This window comes from Nothobranchius furzeri, chromosome 6 (genome assembly GCF_043380555.1).
Source record: "Nothobranchius furzeri strain GRZ-AD chromosome 6, NfurGRZ-RIMD1, whole genome shotgun sequence".
NCBI classification, from domain to species: Eukaryota; Metazoa; Chordata; class Actinopteri; order Cyprinodontiformes; family Nothobranchiidae; genus Nothobranchius; species Nothobranchius furzeri.
In genome coordinates, this window is record NC_091746.1 from 60,010,987 (window position 1) to 60,033,732 (window position 22,746).

The 22,746-nt window shown below is 50.0% G+C and overlaps 2 protein-coding genes across 2 annotated transcripts in view; both read left to right on the top strand.

Moving 5' to 3' along the window:
- Window positions 1-22,746, top strand: part of LOC107373312 (homeodomain-interacting protein kinase 4-like) — a 745,746-nt gene that overhangs the window by 213,093 nt on the left and 509,907 nt on the right. The window lies entirely within an intron of this gene.
- Window positions 7,612-22,746, top strand: part of itga1 (integrin, alpha 1) — a 91,009-nt gene continuing 75,874 nt past the window's right edge. The window contains exon 1 of the mRNA XM_015942956.3: window positions 7,612-7,957. Coding sequence (XP_015798442.3) covers window positions 7,906-7,957 — 52 coding nt within the window. The 5' untranslated portion in view covers window positions 7,612-7,905. The remainder of the gene's footprint in view (window positions 7,958-22,746) is intronic.

Genomic DNA, 22,746 nt, shown 5'->3' on the forward strand with positions numbered 1-22,746 from the left:
GGGGGGTGGGGGGGTGGGGGGGGGGTGGGGGGTGTAGCTGTGGTCATCGTCATCATCTTCCTCCGCTTATCCGGGTCCGGGTTGTGGGGGCAGCATCCCAACTAGGGAGCTCCAGACCATCCTCTCCCCAGCCACCTCCACCAGTTTCTCCGGCAGGACCCCCAAGGCGTTCCCGGACCAGACTGGTGATGTAACCTTTCCAACGTGTCCTGGGTCAACCCGGGGGCCTCCTGCCGGCAGGACATGCCCGAAACACCTCCCCAGGGAGGCGTCCAGGAGGCAGATCCTGGTCCTCACCAGATGCCCAAACCACCTGAACTGGCTTCTTTCTATCCGGAGGAGCAGCGGTTCTACTCCGAGTCCCTCCCGAATGTCCGAGCTCCTCACCCTATCTCTAAGGCTGAGCCCGGCCACCCTATGGAGGAAACTCATTTCGGCCGCTTGTATTCGCAATCTCGTTCTTTCAGTCATTACCCAAAGCTCATGACCATAGGTGAGGATTGGGACGTAGATCGACCGGTAAATCGAGAGCCTGGCTTTCTGGTTCAGCTCCCTCTTCACCACGACAGATCGGCTCAGCGTCCGCAACACTGCAGATGCTGAACCAATCCGCCTGTCGATCTCCCGATCCCTCCTACCCTCACTCGTGAACAAGACTCCGAGATACTTAAACTCCTCCACTTGAGGTAGGACCTCTCCCCCGACCCGGAGGTGGCAAGCCACCCTTTCCCGGTCGAGAACCATGGTCTCAGATTTGGAGGTGCTGATCCTCATCCCAGCCGCTTCACACTCGGCCGCAAACCTACCCAGCAAGAGCTGAGGGTCATAGCTGGATGAAGCTAGGAGGACCCCATCATCCGCAAAAAGCAGAGACTAGATTCTCCTGCCACCAAACTCGACACACTCCACACCATGCACCTAGAAATTCTGCACCTAGAAATTCTGTCCATAAAGGTTATGAACAGAACCGGTGACAAAGGGCAGCCCTGGCGGAGTCCAACCCTCACCGGGAACAGGTCCGACTTACTACCGGCTATGCGAACCAAACACGCTCCTCTGGTAAAGGGACTGAATGGCCCTTAACAAATGGCCACCCACCCCATACTCCTGGAGCGTCCCCGACAGGGTGCCCCTGGGGCCACGGTCATAAGCCTTCTCCAAATCCACAAAACACATGTGGATTGGTTGGGCAAACTCCCATGCCTCCTACATCACCCTTGCAAGGGTATAGAGCTGGTCCACAGTTCCACGGCCAGGACGAAAACCACATTGCTCCTCCTCAATCTGAGATTCAACTATCAATCGGACCCTCCTCTCCAGTACCTTGGAGTAGACCTTTCCAGGGAGGCTGAGGAGTGTGATCCTCCTATAGTTGGAACACACCCTCCGGTCACCCTTTTTAAAGAAAAGCCAAAAAAGAAAGACATATTGCTTACAATATATACAAGATAAGGCAATCACTTATACTTCTAAAAATCATACATACTTCCTGAAAGGACGAAAACTCCAGATTGCAGCTTTAATTGGAATTTTTATGCTTTAGAATTCAATAGACGTCCAGGAAGGGAAGAACATGGGTGATCTGTGTCAGGTTCGGTGGGCTGAGCTGGAGTGGTTATGAGACCCAGGCGCGGAGAGAATGGTGGATGGAGACTGATATGTGGCAGCGTGGGAAGTTCTCTTCCCGTATGGTTTGTAGAGTTAGTGTCTTAGGTCTTAGAATGGCTTGGCGTCTATCGTTAGATGATGACTGAGTGCCGGCTCCGCTGTGACAGGTCCTTAAATAGGCTCAGCGGGATGACGTCACCGGGAAGCGTCGGTGACAGGCATGCTGGGAACTGGAGTGCAGCGCCAGCCCGGCCCGCAGAGGAGGTTAAGAGGAGGAGTTCATGACAGGACCCCCCCCGCGAGGGACGGCTCCAGAAGGCCCAGGGCGACGAGACCAGAAATCAGCCAACAGGGAAGGATCCAGAAACGAGCGGGCAGGCTCCCAGCTACGTTCCTCCGGACCGTAACCCTGCCAGTCCACCGAATACTGCCATCCACGGCCCCGGCGGCGGGCGTCCAGAATCTTGCGGACGGTGTAGACGGGGTCCCCATCGACATCTCGGGGCGTCGGCACCCGGGCCGGAGGCGGATGGAGAGGAGAAGACACCACCGGCTTGAGCTGTGAGACGTGGGATACCGGGTGCACCTTAAGAGTGGAAGGGAGGCGCAGCCGGTAAGCGACCGGACCGAGGACATCTCGGACTGGGAAGGGCCCCAAAAAGCGAGGCGACAGCTTCCTGGAACCAGCCGGAAACCGGAGGTTTGCGGTAGAGAGCCAAACCCGGTCACCAGGCTGGAACACAGGGCCGGGCCGGTGGCGGCGGCGGTGTTGTCGGGAGTACTCCATATTAGCCCGGGTGATGGCGGCGCGAGCCCTGATCCAAGCGAGACGGCAGCGGCGGACCATATCCTGAGCCGCCGGAACCTCCACCTCCGGCACCTGATGGTCAAAAAGAGGGGGCTGGTATCCGTAGCAGGTCTCGAAGGGCGATAGACCCGTGGCGGAGGACGTCTGGAGGTTGTGAGAGAGCTCCGCCCATAGGAGGTAACGAGGCCAGGTGGACGGTTGAGACGAGGCGAAGCAGCGTAAGTAACGCCCAAGCTGCTGGTTTGCTCTCTCCGTCTGACCATTAGTCTGGGGATGATAGCCTGACGACAGACTGGCGGAAGCGCCCACCAACCGACAGAAAGCCTTCCAGAAACGTGAGATAAACTGAGGCCCTCTGTCAGACACCACGTCCTGGGGGAATCTGTGGAGCCTCACCACATGATCGAGGAGGAGCTCCGCCGTCTTCTTAGCCGTGGGGAGCCCTGCCATAGCCACTAAATGCGCAGCCTTCGAAAAGCGGTCGGTGATGGTGAGGATGGTGTCCAGGTGGTCGGCAACGGGAAGCCCCGTGACAAAGTCCACACCTATGTGCGACCACGGCCTTTTAGGCACAGGGAGCGGTTGCAATTCCCCGGCTCCAGGTTGGGTGGTGGACTTAGACCGGGCGCAAGTGTCACATGCAGCGGTGTATTCACGCACGTCCTTTCTCATAGAGGGCCACCACAGGGCCCGGCGGAGGAACTGGAAGGTACGAGCCTGGCCTTGGTGTCCCGCGAGCCGTGAACTATGCCCTCACCTCAAGGCCTCCTGTCGACACACGGCCGGAACGTAAAGGCGGTTAGGAGGCGTCTCTGGGGGCGCCGGGTCCGCCGGGAGAGCCGCCCGGATGGAGGCTTCCAGGGGCCATTGCAGGGCGGCCAAGAACTGTTCGGTCGGGAGGATGGACCTCGGTTCAGGAGGCCTTGGATCCTGGGTGTGTTGACGGGACAGGGCGTCCGCCTTGAGGTTCTTTGAGCCGGGGCGGTAGGCGATGTGAAAGTTATAAGGTTCGAAAAAGAGGGCCCACCGGGCCTGACGAGGGTTGAGTTGGCGAGCGGTCTGAATATGGATGAGGTTCTGATGATCAGTCCAGATTAGAAAAGGAGTGGGGGTACCCAGGAGCCACTGTCGCCACTCCTCCAGGGCCCACTTTATCGCCAACAATTCCCGGTCCCCGACCCCATAGTTCTGCTGGGTAGGAGAGAACTTCCGGGAAAAGAATGCGCAGGGATGGAGTTTGGAGTCCTGGCCACGTTGTGACAGTACGGCTCCCGCGCCCGTCTCAGAGGCGTCCACCTCCACAACGAAAGGCCGGGTTAGGTCCGGGTGGAGGAGGATGGGCTCGCTTACAAAGCGGCGGACCAGCTCATGGAAGGCAGCAACAGCCTCCGGGGAGAGGCGGAAAGGGCGAGGCTGATTGGTTGTTTTCGTCAGGGAAGTTAATGGTGACGCCAGGGCGCTGAAGTTGCGGATAAACCGGCGGTAGAAGTTGCAGAACCCCAGGAAACTCTGCAACTGCTTCAGGGTCTTGGGTAGTGGCCACTGCGCGACCGCCTGAACCTTCTGTGGGTCCATGCGCAGGCCCTGGGAGGAGATGATGAATCCCAGAAACGAGGTGGACTCCTGGTGAAAAGCACACTTCTCCAGTTTACAGAATAAGTCGTGCTCCAGGAGGCGTGACAGAACGGCTCGAACATGCTGGGTGTGTTCCTCGGCCGTGCGGGAGTAGATGAGGATGTCGTCCAAATAAACAAAAACCCAACGACCCAGCATGTCACGGAGGACATCAGTGATGAAACGCTGGAAAACGGCAGGGCTGTTGCAGAGGCCGAAGGGCATGACCAGGTACTCATAATGTCCAGTGGGTGTAATGAAAGCGGTTTTCCACTCCTCTCCTTCCTTTATGCGGATGAGGTTGTATGCACTGCGGAGGTCCAGCTTGGTAAACAGTGTGGCTTGGGCAGTGGCGTCCAGAGCCGTGCTCATTAAGGGAAGAGGATGGCGGTCCCTGATGGTGATTTTATTCAATCCACGATAGTCTATACAGGGCCGGAGGTCACCTTCCTTCTTCTTCACAAAGAAGAACCCTGCCGCCCCAGGAGACGTGGAATGTCGGATAAACCCCTTCTGGAGAGCCTCATTGATGTAAGCGTCCATCGCCTGGGTCTCTGCCGGGGAGAGCGAGAACAGCCGACCCCGAGGCGGGGTGGTTCCGGGCTGAAGCCTGATCTCCAGATCATAGGGGCGATGAGGAGGCAGCTTGGTGGTAGGCTCCTTTGCAAAGACCCGAGCCAGATCGTGGTATTGGGGTGGAAGGAGTGTTAAATCCACGTCCTTGGGTGGTGTCTCCCTAGGCTGTGATCCTGGAAGGAATGTTAAATCCACATCCTTGGGTGGTGTCTCCCTAGGCTGTGATCCTGGAGACGGATGATGAAGGCGACAGTTAACACCCCATGCCATGACTTTACTGGTGGACCAGGAGATGTGAGGGTCGTGGAGGCGGAACCAGGAATGACCCAGAATGAGAGGAGTCGTAGGGGCGTGAATGACCAAGAAATGAAGGGTCTCTACGTGTTCTCCGATGGTCATCCGGAGGTTCTGGGTTCGGTGCGTGATCGGATATGGCATGAGAGGGCGCCCGTCCACTGAGGTGACGGGAACGGGATGATCGAGGAGGGTGAGTGGAATCTTGAGCCGGTTGACCAACCCCTGATCGATAAAGCTTTCTGCAGCTCCGGTGTCGAGGAGGGCCACCAGGGGGACCGGTCCTTGGCTCAGCTGGAAGGAGACCGAGAGGGTGGTGTGATGAGGAGCTGCATGAGTGGAAACTCCGAGTGAGGCAGCTCCTACACCGACCCGGAGGGACCGTTTCCCGGGCGTATGGGGCATGTTGCACGGGGATGACCCAGAGCCCCACAATAGGCGCATCGTCCCTCCTGAAAACGGCACGCCCGTTCCTCGGGGGGCAAATGACCCAGTTGCATGGGTTCCTCCATGGGTTGGTTCTCCTGACGGCGGGGGAAAGTTCGGGATTGTACGGGAACCGCCCTCACTCCTGGTCTGGTGAGGAGGCAGAGGTCCAGCTGGAGAGCCAGGTCCACCGCCTGGTCCAGGGTGGTTGGAGCCTCGTGACCAATCATGCCCTCACGGATGCGGGGTGACAATCCCTCCAAGTACACAGCCTTCACCGCGGCATCACCCCAGGTTAGACGGGCAGCGGTGGTCCGGAAGCGTGAGGTGAATTCGGCCACGGTCTGAGAGCCTTGTCGAAGCTGGAGCAGGCGTGTCTCATCTGCGACCTCGCTGCTGGGATGAACGAATGCCTTCTTCAGTTCTTTCACGAAGGCTTCATAGTCGTTGCAGACTGGGGACTTCTGATGGTACAGAGCAGCCGCCCATTCACCGGCTCGCCCCGTCAGCAGGGAGGTTAACAGAGCCACGCGAGAGCAGGAAGTCGGGTAGCGTGCCGGCTGACACTCAAAAGTCATTGACAGAACGGCCAACATGCTCTCCGGGGATCCTTTAATCCCATCCCATTTCTCTGGGAGACTTAGATACGGCTCCACCACGTTAGGAGTGGCAGATGACTGTCGTTGGAGGGCTGAGGAGAGTTGGACTACCAGTTCGGTGACGGAATCGAGTTTGGATGCGAGGCGATCAGTAACAGCACGCAGCTGATTGTTCTCCACACGGAGTTGGGCGTTGTCCGCCTCCTGGCGTTCTACTCGGCTGAGCAGCTGCGCTACCTCAGCTCGCAGCTGTGCGATCTCCGCTGGGTCTACTCGGGACTCAGTCATCCTGTCAGGTTCGGTGGGCTGAGCTGGAGTGGTTATGAGACCCAGGCGCGGAGAGAATGGTGGATGGAGACTGATATGTGGCAGAGTGGGAAGTTCTCTTCCCGTATGGTTCGTAGAGTTAGTGTCTTAGGTCTTAGAATGGCTTGGCGTCTATCGTTAGATGATGACTGAGTGCCGGCTCCGCTGTGACAGGTCCTTAAATAGGCTCAGCGGGATGACGTCACCGGGAAGCGTCGGTGACAGGCATGCTGGGAACTGGAGTGCAGCGCCAGCCCGGCCCGCAGAGGAGGTTAAGAGGAGGAGTTCATGACAATCTGTTGTGTTTTGGTCCTGATGAAGTCTAAATTAAAACCTGGACTGTAACGGTATGAAATGACTGTTTTCCACCAAAAGTCATTTTCCCCCTCTCCTCTGACACAGAACCAGTCTGCATGAGATATGGCCTCAAGGTCTCATGCATTTGCTACAAACTGCTTCTTTCCAGCTCAAGAGAAGAATGAAGAATGGACTCTCTCCTTTTAATAAATCAAAGAACTCTATTTTAATAAAGCTAATCAAACAAAGTGTCAATAAATAAGGTGTGACCAGTCTGTGAAATCAAAATATTAACTCAGTGACATACAGCAATCAGTAAATTAAACCATTCCAATGCTTAAACACAAAAACAAATTAGGATGCCTGGAAAGGGGTGTGTGAAATTTGAAGCAGGATTATTCAGAATACTCAAAGCAGAGAGTCATGCAAAGAGCCGGCACTTGGTTTATTTTTGCATTATGCTAAAGTAATACTTGCAGCAATGATAGTCAAGTCCAGGTGCAGCAAAGGGAGAGTTCTCTAACCTTCCTGTTATAATCCTTCAATTAATTTACTCAGGTTTTCTAAACACTCTCCAGTTGGTGGTGTCTGGATCATTCTATGATCCAGACATCACCAACAAGACTATAGTCTGCTTGCATTCATGAGCAGAATCTCTCATTGAATAACATCATAATCACTGTGCAAGATGTCATCAAAGTGATGCATTTAACTGCAAATGTTCTATTAAATGATGTCACATTGCTGCCTCTAAAAGTTTGATTTAAAGTATTTTGCTTGATCAGAAAAGAGGAACTAAAAAATCTGTGTGGGAGATGTTCTCCCACTGAAAGATCATTTTGAAGCTGAAAGTTCTCATGATAAATAACAAGATTGAACACAAACCAGATGGTGAGTGAACGTGTGTCTCAGGGGAAACGGGTATTGGATGCTTTTGAGTGTCTTGCCAAAGAGCAATTTAATCATTTTATGACAGAACATGAGCTGCATGTTGATATTTTGCTCCCCCATTTACCCAGCTGGCATCTAGAACTCCTACAGATAAATCGCGTCATGTCCGCAGATTTTCCAGCACTGTGCTGTTATTGGACTGGTGTTTCCTGCCACGGGCAGACCAAAGTTAAAAGCGCATGTGAGGGAACGTCTCCTACACTCCGCCCTCCTCCTCTTCCTCCTCTCTGAACGCTGAACCGATCGGAGACGCTGAGGGACATCATCCCGCTGACAGCGTGAGACAGTCCGGATCGGACTCCGACACCTACGGGCTGAAGCACAGAGCATGTCCAACGGACTGCTGCGAGTCGTTTGATTCATTTTGCATCTTAGGATACCAAAAGTCCGCAGAATACGGCGGCAGGGCGCGCTGCGTGCGTAAGGATGCTCGGGTTCAGCCAGCCTTTCACTTTGACAGCAGCAGCAGCTGTTATTGGTGAGTGTAATTATCAAAAATGCGGATATTTTGGGTGAATGTATTAAATACTGACACATGAGAGGAAGCAGCGCTGATGGTTTCAGCGCGTTTTTGCGCACTCATAGTGCTCAAACTCAGCGGGTTTGAGCACCTTAAAGGTGCGTCTCTCGTTTCCTGCACGTTTTTTTAATCACCACACCTTTCAGTTAAGCAGATCACTGAATCAGAAGTCATTTATTCTGCAGGAGGTCTATGCAGCAGCTCTGACTCATTCTAACAGCTAAGTGCTCGGAGTGACAGTCACACTGCAGTCCATCAGCTTCTTTCAGCTGATTTTGAGGCCAAAATAACACAAGATTCATGATTCATGATGATAAATTGTCTTACCACGTGATGTTGTTCCTCAACCTTGTTTAGACTTTTTATTTGTAAATTGAATTTACATTTTTCAATTTTATCTATTATTTTTTGTGCTTGTATTTCTCCTCATCCTCCTTCTTCTCACAAGCTCACTGTTGGTGCAACTTACTAATACATTAAGTATGTAGTGACATGAGGTCCCTGTTAATGTAATGAGAATAAAACACTATAAGACAGAAAATGAAAACAACAATCACTACAGCTTCATGTGACACAGTATGGACACACTCAACAGCAGCAGAGAAGTGGAAATGAAAGTGTGTGTGCTGGCTTTTCTGTTTTAGGTGTATGGTAGTGGGGGTGTTTAGATGTTTTTTCAAGTGGGGAGTCTTTGTATGTCTAACAGTCTTATAGCCTGTACAAAGAAGCTGCAGCGCATCCGGGTGGTCATGCAGCTGATGCTCCTGTACCTCCCAGCTGGTAGGAGGGTGAACAGGTCATGAAAGGAGGTGATGATCTTTGATGATGCGTGCAGCACTGCTCGTACATTTTTTCCAGTCCTGCAGATGCATCCACTGTTTTGCTGGCTGTTTTAATAATAATAATAATAATAACAATAATAATAATAATAATAATAATAATAATAACGCATTGAACTTACATAGGGCTTTTCTAGACACCCAAAGATGCTTTCCACACACTCTCACATTCACACACTGCTAGTGATGGTAAGCTGCTTGTAGCCACAGCCGCCCTGGGGAGGTCTGACAGAGGCGAGGCTGCCATTTGGCGCCGTCGGCCCCTCTGACCACCACTAACACTCTTTTAACAGTCCTGGTCAGCTGTCGCTTTCGGTGGGTTTTGCAGTTGCCAAACCAGTATGTGAAGCTTCGCATCAGGACGTTCTCTATGGTGCACCTGTAGAATGTGATGAGGTGAGGGGTGGGGAGTCTTGCACTATTGAGTCACCTGAGAGAATGGAGGCGTTTATGCGCCTTTTTGATAACTGCTGTGGTGTTGATGGAAGAGCTCCGGTCATACGCCATAGAACACCCAAGATTTTCACACTGCTGACCCTCTCTACCGTGGTGATTTGAGTGTGATGATCTCTGAAGTCAACCACCATTTCCTTTGTTTTGTCTGTGTTGATGGTGAGGTTACGTAATCGTCACCACCCTACAAGCAGCTCCATCTCCTTCCTGTAAGCAGATGATGAGTCAATCCAACTGTTGTCGGTGCAGCGTTAATGATGTGGTGGTTGGTGCTGGTTCTGGGGGGAGTCATGTTAGATCAGACTGAACAGCAGTGGGCTCAGGACACACCCCTGAGATGAACTTTGTAAATGGCCTTCATTAATATAGCGTCTTCAAGGGTTCTACAATCCCCCCAAGGTGCTTTACAACAGAAACCCACGCCCACACACATTCACACACTGAATGTGATGAGCTTCATAGCCATGGCGGCTCTGAGGCACACTGAAGGTCGCCAGGCTGCAAAACACTGACACTAAAGTCCCTTCCACCACCAGCAGGCAAGGAGAGTGAAGTGTCCACGACCAACAGTGACTGGGGCTCGAACCTGCAACCCTCCAGTTACAGAGCGGGCACTTAACCTGTGACTATCCACCTTGACCCTCTGCTGTCACCTTGTCAATAAACTGAAGACCCAGTGGCAGGTTGCAGCATCCATTCAGACACAACTTTTCCCACGATTGTTGTGGAGTAAGTGTGTTAGAAGCTGAGCTGAAGTCAGTGAAAAGAGCAATGGCACGGTCTCTCAGGTGTGAAAGTAAAAGGTGGAGTGTTATGGAGATGGCATCGTTTGTGGATTGATTGCCCTGTGTGCAAACGAACAGAGGTCTTGATTATGGGAGGCTGTTTTTGATGTGCTTTAAAACCAGCCGCTTGGTTACTACTGGTGTGAGAGGCACAGGGTGAAAGTCTTTTAGGCATGCTGGATTGGTGTCCTTTGGGACTGGAACGATGGTGGCTCTATATGGGCTAGTGGACACAGCTGCACTCATGAGAGATGATGTTACGGAGGAACTTTGTACTCTGCACATTTCCTTAAAACACATAAGAATGTTAAAGTCAAGTCCCATTTGTTGTCACACACAGGTGTGTGTGCAAAATTTGTTCTCCACATTTGACCCATCCCCTGGGGGAGTGGTGAGCTGCAGACACAGACGCGCTCGGGAACTATTTGGTGGTTTAACCCCCCAATCCAACCCCTTAATGCTGAGTGTCAAGCAGGGAGGCATTGGGTCCCATTTTTTCAAAGTCTTTGGTATGACCCGACCAGGAATCAAACCCCTGATCTCCCAGTCTCAGGGCAGACACTCTACCACTAGGCCACTGAGAATGTCATCAGGCTTGTTCAGCCACAACTTGGTAAAAACAGTTTCTTTTGCTGCTGAGAGGATCTCCACAGTTTGATGCAGTCCATTATATTACCTGAGGGGCGGATGTTGGTTATGAGCGTGGGGAGCGCTGGACTGAGTGGGTTAGCGGTTAGCCTAGCTTTAGCTCCTCTGTGCTTCCCCCGCTTTGGCGTTTCCCCTCAGTTATTTTACCAGGCCTGGACTGAAAATGCACACATTCATTTTCAGTAATCAGTTTAATTCAGAGCCCTCTCTAATCAGGCAGCATCCTCAGACTCGGCTCAGGAGCTGCAACAGTTTTTAACCTCAAGTGTTTCAAACAAGCTGGGTGAGACCACGACAGATGCATGTCTCCCTTTAATTCTCATGTGATCCTGGCTTATGATGGTCATTAGTAAACTGAGTTAGAGACAGCAAGACTTAATCTTTTGTTTGGGTGGCTGAGAAGGAAAAAGCAACTTTCTAATTACTTTGAGGCAATTAAACATTTCATTCCCATCATCTCCCAAATCAACAGGATCTATATATTCAGCCTGAATTTATAAACTCCGGACTAGCTTTCATCACAAAGCTGGGTTTACATACCTTTAGGACCTGCTGTCAGCTGTTGTTCAGTGTGTGTTTATCTGTTTCTCTGCAATGGCCGTCACATGAATCTTCTTTGTGTCTGCTTACCTGACCCTTATAACCCCTTTCAGTTCTGATCATTTAACCCCCCAAACAGAAAGTGTAGCCAAGACTGTGTTACAGATACTTGTACACACACACACACACACACACACACACACACACACACACACACACACACACACACACACACACACACACACACACACACACACACACACACACACACACACACACACACACACACACGTTAAAGGAAAATACCTATAATTGTGTTTAAATGAACAAGTCAGGGTTTGTTACAAATTACTGGCATACAAAATGCTTATTTTCAAAGTCGGATCCATTTGGCTTTCCATAAATCCACCCCTACTCAAGCAGGCAGGTCTTCAGGTTCCAGCTTTGGTTGGTGTTCTGGTGGAGGTCTGTAACTAACATGTTCTGCTTGTCTGCACCAGTCCCTGGTGTCTGTAGCATGATGGTTTGGGAGGGATATTTTATTACACTCCCAGCACAAACCCAGTTATGCCACAACTCATCACCACACACAGAGCCTGCTTTTAGAGTCATTTCCTACACTGAATGTCCTAAAATGTCCCATTCTTTCTCATAGTTGTTAGAAATCGCACAAGGACACAACAGATTTCAAAATTTAAGCCAATTTTTAATTATTTTTTTAAATCTTTTGTAAATGTTAGTTTACATTTTTTTTGTGAAGCGCCTTGTGATTTTTATCTTGAAAGGAGCTACATAAAGGATTGTTTTCTTTCCTTCTTCTTTGCTTTTGTAAAAGAAAAAAATCTTCATTTGCTGCTCATGTTTAGTCACCGTTTCACACTGCGTCGCATTTAAAGCTACAAGGTTCACTTCAGGAAACTAACCTGACCTGCATGAAAGTATTTTGGTCTTTGCCTTTCCAGCAAAACCCAAACACTTTAGTCACATGACCCCCCCCCCCCCCTCCCAAAATAAAAATAAAAATCACACAGCACATTAAAAGTCTCATTTTGTGGCATTAAAAAACACCTTTTGTTTATGGCTGATTTCCAGCTGTCTCAATTCGTTTGGATGTTGTTTTGCAGCCTCTACATTCCCAGTCAACACGTTATTATTTGTTGTTTTTCCGTGACTGAACTAAAATTCCAGGAACTTTGTCAATAAAATAACGTTTTCTTGATAGTTATGTAGAAACCCGCTGATCAACACTAGAGTGTATGCAGAAGGGAAAGTCGCAGGAGAGGACTGCATGGTGAAGCGAAAGGAAGCACTGGACAAAAGTTGTCGGTTCAAACCCCAACCCCTGCATGGACTTATCATGTTCTACCTATGTGTGTGTTTTCTTAGGATATTCCCACCAAAGGCCAAGAACATGCACATCAGGCTGATTAGAGAGTCTGAATTGCCCCTAAGTTTGAGTGAGTTGGTGACTTGTTGTGCACCCTATTTGTTCATGGGGTGGACTGGTGACCCATCCAGGGTGCCCTCCGACTCCTGCGTAATGAGCGCCTGATAGACACCATCTGTGACCGTATGGAGGAGAAAGTGGTTTAGAAGATGAGTGAGTGAAAATAGGACAGTGATGCAAGGCCAAGCCAAAGATTTATGCAGCAAAAACTCAACAATTCCATAAAACTCAACCTTCAGGCTTCACATGTCCTCCAGAGCCAACTGTGACCACACAAGATGTGTTATAAGAACAATCAACTCTTCTGCATGAACGCCACCTTAAATGTGACCATTGTCTGGATAACAGGCATGTCTGAATCTTAAATGTCCCGTGCTGTCTCACGTCCCATCCGTCCCAGCCCCACGGGTCCAGTAACAGTGTGAGCAGCTGGAGAATAACCTCAGCTGGTAAATCTCATGTTGTGTTATTAGAGCTACCTTGACCTGACTCGGAGGCCCACGTAGGTATTGTAGCGACAGCGTTGAATCACAGCAAAGACTTCCAGGTGGTTCGAGTTTGGTACTGAAGAGGGACATCTGGCCCCCATCTGTCTGTGCTAGACGGAACAGCAGTGATCACCGGAGACAAAGACGACTACTATTGATCATTTACTTTTTAACTTTTTCTGTGAAATCTAGTTTTAGAAAATTATTTTTTTCATGGTTTTATTGTTGGGTTTTTGTATTTTTGATATATTTCATTTCCATTATTTGTGGTTGCTGTTAAGTACTTATAGCTCTTCAGTCACCTTGTGTTTTATCAACTATTGTGTTTGTTCTCCTTGCCCCTCGTTTAACGGGTGGGGTCTGGAATCCGCGCAGCTCCTGCTGAAATAAAAAATTATAGAGTCCAATCAGAGCGTTTACACAGGCGATGGATGGGGAGCTGGACATCCCTTTTGAATCATCATGAAATTACAAGAGACAGACAGGAAGTGACACGTGTGCCAGCGAGGTGCATCTAGTTTATTTCAAAATAAAACTCATGTTGTCCGTCTTCTTTTGTTGTTATTCACAACAGAGATATTCAGTTGCAGATAGTTCAAGAAGGCGAGTGTGGCATTTGTAAACCAGACCCTCTATATGTAGTTGTTTTTGCTAACTCGCATGAACTTGTGAACAACTTTCCAGAGATGTTCAGAACACGATCCGTAGTCATGCAATGGTTCTGCACTCGGTGTAAATGAGGCGTCACACCTAGCACTGCCCGTCTGAAATTGGCTCACCTGTCACTTTTTGAGAAATCACCTGTCCCTGAATCTTAACTCCGTCTCAGAGTCAGAGCCAGTTCCATTCCCTGATGTTTGTTTTTTTAAATTAACTTAATGAAGAATGATTTGTTAATTTTTTTTAAAATTTATATAACAGAAAAAAAGGTAAAATAGGAAAACACAAATCTGTATAGAAACCACAGAGGCAAGCCCATGTGCGAATCTCCAGTTGAACCAGTCTTTACTGGGATAAAGACTTCATCCATCAATCACATGATTTATGGGACAATATTATTATAAAATTGGTGTGTTTTGTGTGGTGCTTGACAGTGATCACTCCCCTATATGAGCCTGAACACAGAGCAGTCTGATCACATATGGAGTCTCATTATCTTGGGCAGCAGTAGATCAGGAGGTAGAGCGGTGTTGGGGTTATTAGGAGCGAACAATTCATAAGCTTTAACTTACTTTTGGATTCTTCAATAAATTCTGTAAATATGGGAATATTTACTGATTTATTAATTAATTAAGATATTCTTAGATATACGGGGCACCATTCCCCTTTAACCGGGGAAAAATTGAATCCAAAACTCTTATCAGTCTTTCTTGAAGTTCGTAGAATCCACGGAGCAGAGACTTCTCTTCGACACAACAAAGCTACTGGAGACGAAAATCTGAATTTTATAACGTTTAATTAACAATTTGTCAAATGAATAAACAGTGGCATAAATGAATAATCACCATGTGATATAATAAAAGGATGTATATTCAAAATAATGTTCAAGGTGTTTTGTGTGTATGTATGTGTGTGTGTGTTTCTAAAATGGAGTCTGTATGCAAGATGGCTGACCCCTTTGTCTGGCTAAAGTGTGGGTGGCAACTTGCACTTTAACTTCCAAGGCACTTAGAATCAGTAGTAACTTAACCTTAAATCACTCAAAACATTTCAAAGGATCATGAAACAACACAAAAGATTAATCACAAGTTAATATATTTTAGTTTCACCACTTGGCCATAGTAGGAAACATTTAAAGATATTCAAACAATGATAAATAAGCAGTTTTTTCTTTCAAAATGACCCGACGGACGTGTTTGGGACGAAAGAGGAAAACACGAAGCTACTTTTTAAGCAATAGCGCGGTTTTATTGCTTATTCTGGACTATAGAGGAAACGGAAGAAGAAGGAGAGAAAGAGATGAGTTTCTGATCACCAGAAGAGCGAGGCGTCCCTCCCTCTTTCTTTTGACGGTTTTCCGTGTTTCTCCGCAGCTTTCGGCGTCGTCCGTCGGTTTGATGCTTTCTCCGTTGTTTGGCGTTCTCCGTGAGTGTTTCTCCACGGGCTGGACACAAAGAGAACGAAGTTTCTTTTGTGCTGAGTTTGACAACTTACAGCGTCTCTGAGAGCTGGATGGAGTTGTTGCTTTCCTCCGCAGTTCTGTGTCCTCAAACATCAGCTGGAGGGGAGCAGAAACGAGCAGATCTGATGGGCTTGCAGTTTAGTTTCCAGCAGTTCCGTGGGCTCAACTTGGGCACTTAGAGCTTCCGCATGGTCAAGGGAGTCGGAGCGTTCGACAAGCGTGTCCTTACCGCCAGGTATCCTGGGCAAAAGAATGAGGTTCCTTTGTCTTTCCTGATGATTTATAGTCTGAGTTCGCGGGAAAGCTCCGTGACTCCCGCACATGCACAGAATGTGTTTCTGGTATTAGGCGGTGACGTCATCACAATGCTTCCGTGTGCAAAGCATCATGGGAAATGAAGTTTCTTGGCGCTGATGTGATTATTTGCTTTTCAGAGCAATTTAAGCACAGTCATTTTGGAGAAAATCACTGCATAGTAATTTCCTCATGAGGTCAGACCCTCAACATTCCCCCTTTTGGTTTCGGGGATCGCGCCCAAAGCTCGATCGTCGGAAGCACAGATGGGTTTGTTCCTCATGAACGTAGGTCGCCTTGATTGTCGGAAGCACAGGTGGGTTTGTCCCTTAGGACGTTGGTCTCCTTGGACGCCTTTGTCTTTGGTCTTTGTCTTGGATCCTAGCGCCTTTGGTCTTTGATCCTGGTCAGGCACAAAGAGGATAGGAAACGGGATAGTCCCCAACGCGCATAACGAGAAGAAGCCACTCACGCAGGTGGTACGCAATGATGATGTCGTCCATGCGAGAGGTAGTAGTGTAGAAGGAGGAAGATCGGTGGGCGGTTAACTCCACGAGGGGACACAAAGGCATCTCACCGCCGGCCATACAGTTCAATTTGTGGAGCACGCGGTGATGTACGAGGTCCATAGTTCGCAAACGCGCATTGACCTATGTGGTCCCAAGATTCCCCCCTTTTTGGTCCAAAGGGTGGATCAGGACAGTCTTTGGGCTAAAACAAGGACCATAAAACTAAGAGGTACTACAATGTGCTGGTGCGTCAGACAGAGTCATTGACAGACTGAGCTGGGCCGGCACATAACCACTAGTTAATATGTGACCAAGTAAGAAACAAGAATACAGAAACCCCCCCCCCCCCCCAAAAAAAAACATATAACATCCAAGAAAATTCATAGCAACCTTGAGGTCTCATAAAATACATTCTTAGGTCATACATTCAGTGTGTAGCTTATAAAGAATGTGACATACTGCAACACTCAGATAAATATGTGAGGTAGACTAAAATGAGAACTACTCTTAGGGTTACAGAATAACAAAGAAAATGTTGCTCATCCCCTTTAGACAGGTGTGGTACATTCACGCTTGGAGTCTCCCCGAACGCGGTTACGAGGCACACCGTAGGTGAGCAAGTGCATCTTATCTTGGGTATCTATTCATGGGCGTCAAAGTAAGTTCACGCGGGGTTTGTGTGAACTTAACAAATTTGGTTCCTTCAATCAGTAATTGTTGGTCAATTTCTAAATCGAAGGCAAAGCTATAACCCTGGAAAGCGTCCATGATCTCAATCTCTGAGTCATGCTGTTCCGAGGTTGAGATGATGGAGTGCCAGGTTTGTAGTTCAAGGTGGAAATGCCTACCGTCCTTTCAAATACCAATGCCCAGCATCGACTTAAACCTATAGATGTGAGGTGTCACAAGTATGGGAACGTAACAGGAAACCGAGTTCTAATTTTTCTGCATCAACGTGAATGGGAATTGCACTGCCTAGGCTGTACGCTAGGTGGATTTGTGAAAGGTGCACAGTAGAGGGGTAGCAGCTGTCAAGCTAACTTTGAGCAGGTCCAGTGGTACCAAGTACGGGAAAATACGACTTTCAACCAAGCTGTCCAGCGTGGCTTGGTTCTTTGTCGGTTAGTACATGTTAGTGGGTTAAACGTGCACTTTCCCCCCTTTCCATTTCCATGCATAGAACTATGTAGAGACTACGTCTACCTCCTGCGGGGAGTCTGGTCTCTGTACCCGCGGGGATGGTTTCACGTAGGGTTTGATTTGGTTCGCATGCACCCATTTGAAGACAGGCTCCTGTCTTGCTTTGGTGATGCGTAACCTGTATGCAACTGGAGAGAGTTTTGCCACGATCTCAACTGGTCCTGACCAGCAGGGCAGGAACTTCTTAGCTCTGCCTGCTGGTTGGGCGAACCGGAAGTAGAACACTTTGTCACCCACCTCGTATTCGCGGCTGGTTGTCTTTTGGTCGTAGTAGGCTTTAGCGCCTTCTACGTTGGTCTCCAGTTTCTTCTGAGCATGCGCGAACGTAGCTCTGAGGTGTGTTTTCAAGTCTGCCACATACTGATGAGCGGTATAGGCAGTGGCAACACTGACATCCTCTGGGTGATACAGGAGGTGCAGTGGTAGAGTCATCAGTCTGCCGGTCATCATCTCAAAGGGCGTAACCCCCGTGGATCGCTGGGGAGTGGACCGTATGGCCATCAGGACCAGAGGAAGCTTAACGTCCCAGTCCTTCCCAGTGGAGCAGACATACTTTTTGAGCATGGAGACGACCGTGCGGTTCATCCGTTCGACCTGTCCGGATGACTGTGGGTGATAGGGAAGGTGGAATCTCACTTCCACTCCCAGAAGTTCAAACAGGGACGTCATTACACTGGATGTGAAATGAGTTCCCCGGTCAGAGTCAATGCAGAGTGGAAGTCCCCATCGACTGAAAACGTGGTTAATCAGCAGTACAGCGGTTGTGACAGCTGTATTGTTTGGCGCTGGAAGGCATTCCACCCACTTTGTGAAACTGCAAGTTACAGTTAGCATATATTTGTTTCCTCTTGCCGATTTGGGAACCGGTCCAACCCAGTCGATCTGCAGGTGGGACCAAGGGAAGGTTATTCCCCTGCGTTGCAGTGGTGCTCTAGCAAGCGGCTGGGAGGGTTGAAACTGGGCACAGATGAGGCAGCCTTGGACATAGCTGTGTACGTCCTTGGACATCGACGGCCAATATGCTACTTCTGTCAGTGACGCGAGGGTAGCTTTTGCTCCGCGGTGACCTCCAACCGGAGTGTCGTGGGCGTAGGCAAGCATCACTCCTCTGTGGTCAAGTGGAACAACCCAGCGCGGCGGGCTGTAATCGTCACGCATGTAAACTAACAAATCGTTTTGTAGTTTCAGGTGCGCGAGTTGACGATGCAGGGTTACCAAATCTCGGCTTGCGCCAGTAGGTGGTGAGGGTTGTTTAGACATCGGGCCTTTTTGGAGAAGCTCGCGGATGAGCTTCAGGTCAGGATCTTATTCCTGCATGGTGACTAGGTCCGCGTCCTGTGGTTGTCTGCCTAGAAACACGGGTACCCAACGTTCTGAGGTTCGTCTGCCTGTTTAGCATGGCGACGAGTAATCGCGCAGACCTCGTGAACGGCCGTGGGTGGAAGCCACTCGTCTTTGAATTCCCAGCAGGTTCCCTGGTCAGCACCGAGCTTAGCAAGGCGGTCAGCTTCGTCATTACCATCTTTCTCCGGACCTAGGGTCCTGGAGTGACCTTTGACCTTTTTCCAGTAGACCATTATGCCTTTCTCAGTGGTGAGCAGATCACACGCTAGGAATAACTCCGAGTGTTTCACGTCTCTGTTCCTGGCATTTTTCATGTTGTTCTCCTTCCACATGGGGAAGTGAGAGATGAAGCTGTGTCTAGCGTAGTTTGAATCAGAGCAAAGGACGATTTGAGTGATGTCCAAGGCTGCCGCCTGCTGGAGGGTTATCAACACTGCAGCAATTTCGGCGTACTGACTAGACTTTTGGCCCAACCGGTAGTGATTTGGTTGCTTAGTGTCACAGTCCACCCAAACGACTCCAAGCCCAGCACGGAGCTGGCCTTCGTGAAGGTAGGCACATCCGTCAGTGTAAACTTTCGGAAGCCCTTGGCAAACATTCTCATCAAAGTAGCGATGATTGGATGCGGTTGGGTAGACTGCGGCAGGTGTGTCCAGGGGCCCATGACGGAGTCAGAGTCACAGTGCTGGCAGCCTGCTAGCCCTTGTCCTAGCGCTAGCTTGGTGTTCTGACCATACTTGACCTCAATGTTGTATCCTTGGAGCACCATCATCCACGTCGCAATGCGGCTGTTTGACACTCTTCCTTCGCGCAGACGCTGGCTGTTTAGGAAGGTGACGGGCTGATGACACGTTTCAATGATCACTTTCTGTCCACCGATGTAACTACGAAAGTGTTCGACGGCCCAGACTGTAGAGAGGAGAGCTCTCTCGCAGTCTGAGAACTGGAGTTCCACCTTGCTCAGAGGCTTGCTGGCGTATGCCACAACTCTCATGTCCTGATCGTGTTTCTGCTTCAAAGCAGCACTCAGGCAGTGAGAGGAGAAAGTAGCCTCTATGTAGAACTCTTTATCCTTGTCTGGGTAAGCCAGACAGGGTGCGGACGCCAACTTCTGTTTTAGGAACTGGAAGGAGAGTTCTTGGGGTCTGTCCCACACGAAAGGTGTGTCGTTCCGAAGCAGCTCAGTGAGGGGCCTCGCTATTTCAGCATACTCCTCAATGAACTGCCTGGAGTAGTTGCAGACTCCGAGGAAGCTCCTGAGTTCAGTCAGATTAGCTGGGGCTTTGATGTCCTGAATGGCCCTAATGCGTCCCGCTTGGGGCTCGACTCCATTAGGGCCCACCAGCAGTCCAACATACTCCACTTTGGTTCGACACCACTGTCCCTTGAGAATCGCCAATTTAGCTCTGGCGTCAGCGAGCTGTTGCAGCACGTGACGGAGTTCGGCCAGGTGCTCCTCGAAGGTTCGACTCCTCATCAAGATGTCATCGACATATATGAGGTTCCCTCTGGAAGCAGCATCTGACATGGCTTTGTGGAGGAAGATGTTGAACTCGGCAGGTGAGTTAGAGTAGCCAAAGGGGCAGCGGTTCCAAGTATATTGGCGATTTCCAAAGGAGAAAGCCAGTTTATACTGGTCCGCCGGCTCAACCTTCATGGTCCAGAAGCCGTTGGCTACGTTACCCATAGAGAAGAAACTAGCATCTCTGACTCTGGCTAGCTCCTGATCTAAATGGATCATAGGCCACCTGGAGAGAGGTACTTGTTTGTTCAGTGCACGATAGTCTATGGTGAGACGCCATTTCCCAGTCGGTTTCAGAACCGGCCAGATGGGAGAGTTGTAAGTGGAGTTACACTCTCTGATGATGTTTTTCTCCTTCAGCTGATCGAGGATCTCCTGGATCGACTCATAAGCAGCTAGGGGAATCTTGTACTGACGTACAAAAGTAGGAGGGGCATTCGGGTTCATTGGAATGCGAACCGTATGCAGGTTTGTGAGTCCACAGTCCAGGGAGTCCCTGGATAAGACGGACTGAAACTCATAGAACAGGCTTCTAAGCTCTGCTCTCTGCTCCTCTGACTCCAGCGCATCCGCTTTGTCAAGCTGCTGGTTGACTTCGGCCTCGAAGCCGTCATAAGGTTCAGAGGAGGAGGGTCATTGGTGTTCCGGGCTTTCAACCGGTGACTCAGAGGGTTGAGTATTTATTGCAAAAACCGTTAGACACTGACCACCGTCAGCATCTAAGGTTGCACTGCAAATGGGTTCCTCAGGAAGGGCTTCATGCCGCTTGATGGTAATCATTTGTGAGGGGAAAGTCCTGAATGTGTCTGCACCAACCTGTCTGTCGTTCAAGAACAACGGAAGTTGTCCGATCACGGGGACTGAAAGTTCGAAGTCATGGAATGAGCTATCTATCAGCATGCCCAAGGGCTTTCCTGCCGGCATGTGGATAGGACTCTGGGTCGGATTTTCGACCAACAAGTACGCAGAACGATTGTTCAGCTCCAAGAGTGGCGTGCCACAGACGGCTAAGTTGAGCTCCAAGAAGTGTGGTGATGGCTGGAAGAAGGCCTGTGTGCCTGGCAGCTTCTGATGCTTCATCAGAGTCAGACGAACAGGGACTCCTTTGACCAGTGGGGGCAGAACCGTGCTGGCCTCAACCACTGCACGGCAGGCCTGTAGAATGGTCTGTCCGGACAGCAAGTGTTCAGGGCCTTCTGAGCGAGGCTCAGAGGAAGGTGTGGCCCGGGCCCAAAGGACTTGATTGCAAGTGTCCAGCTGGGCACCAAGTCGAACCAGCAGATCTGCTCCAATGAGTGCAGGTGGATCAAGCTGTGGTATGATGCTGAATGTATGTGTGAGCTGTCTTGCTCCAAGCTGGATAGTCAGGGAGCAGACCTCTGGCGCTTTCAGGAGCCTCTGCGGCCAAGTAGGTGACAAGAGCCGATGGCTACGTGTCACACTGACCAGAAGGGGGTCCTTCTGACGCAGGTGTTCGAACGTCTGCTGGCTGATGGCTGACTTTTCCGACCAAAGAGCAAGGCGAGCATCTGAGATGTGGGTGCAGTTGATGGTAAGACCACCAACTATGTGTGGTGCATATGGCTGCAGGCTGACGTTCTTCAGCGAGCAGAGAAAAGATGAATGTGTGCGGAGCGGAGTTCCAGGAGCGGTTTTGTGCCTTTGCAGGCGGACATCGTCTGTGGGAGCCGTAGGGAGGGACATGACCTTGGAACAAGGGTTTTGCAGCTCACTTAGGCTGACTTCAAGAATGGAGGATGGTCGGCTGCTATCTGGGTTCCAGGGCTTAGGTGTGTCCACCTGGGCCCACAGTTGACCCTTCTGGCAGTCGATGAGGGGAGCTAGACGTTCAAGCAGGTCCTGACCAATGAGAAGTGGTTCAGTGTCTAGCTGGCAGACATAAAACGGGTGAACCAGAGTCATGTCTTGGAAGGTGATGTCCAGCCACGCCCGGTGAGTGATACACTCCCGGGTCTGGGTGTAGCTGGTGATTTTCAGGTCACAAGGTTCAACCTGGACTGGTTTCCCGAGCGACCGCATGGTGTCAGACACGCGATGGAACAGTGTGGAGCCCATCAGGGTGATTTCTGAGCCGGTATCCAGCAGAGCATCAACCTGTATGCATCCACCTACGTTGGTGCTACAGTACAAACGGCGAGCATGATCAAGGTTTGTTAAGTCACCAAGGAACTTCAGAAATTTAGTATCAGGTTTCTCTGGGGGGTAGATTTCAGGAGACTCCTGTGATCTACCAGTAGTGTTCCCCCAGCTGATCAGGTAGGTCCTGGCCACGCTGGGGGGTTGAGCCACGCCTAGTCATGCGGACGTTGGCTCTGGGTCTGGCTTCTTAGAAGAAGACTTTGGTGCAGGGGTCTCATCTGCAGATCTCAGCTGTTCCTTCTGTTTAGCTAGGAACTGCTGAAACATCTCCTGGAGGTCGGCTTTGGTCAAGTACTCACCTGCGGACTTGCGTTCGGGACTTACCTGTTGGCGGCACTCCTTAAACCTTCCACTGTTCCGACCTGCCTGCCGTTGGTTTTGGTTGGGCCACTTCCT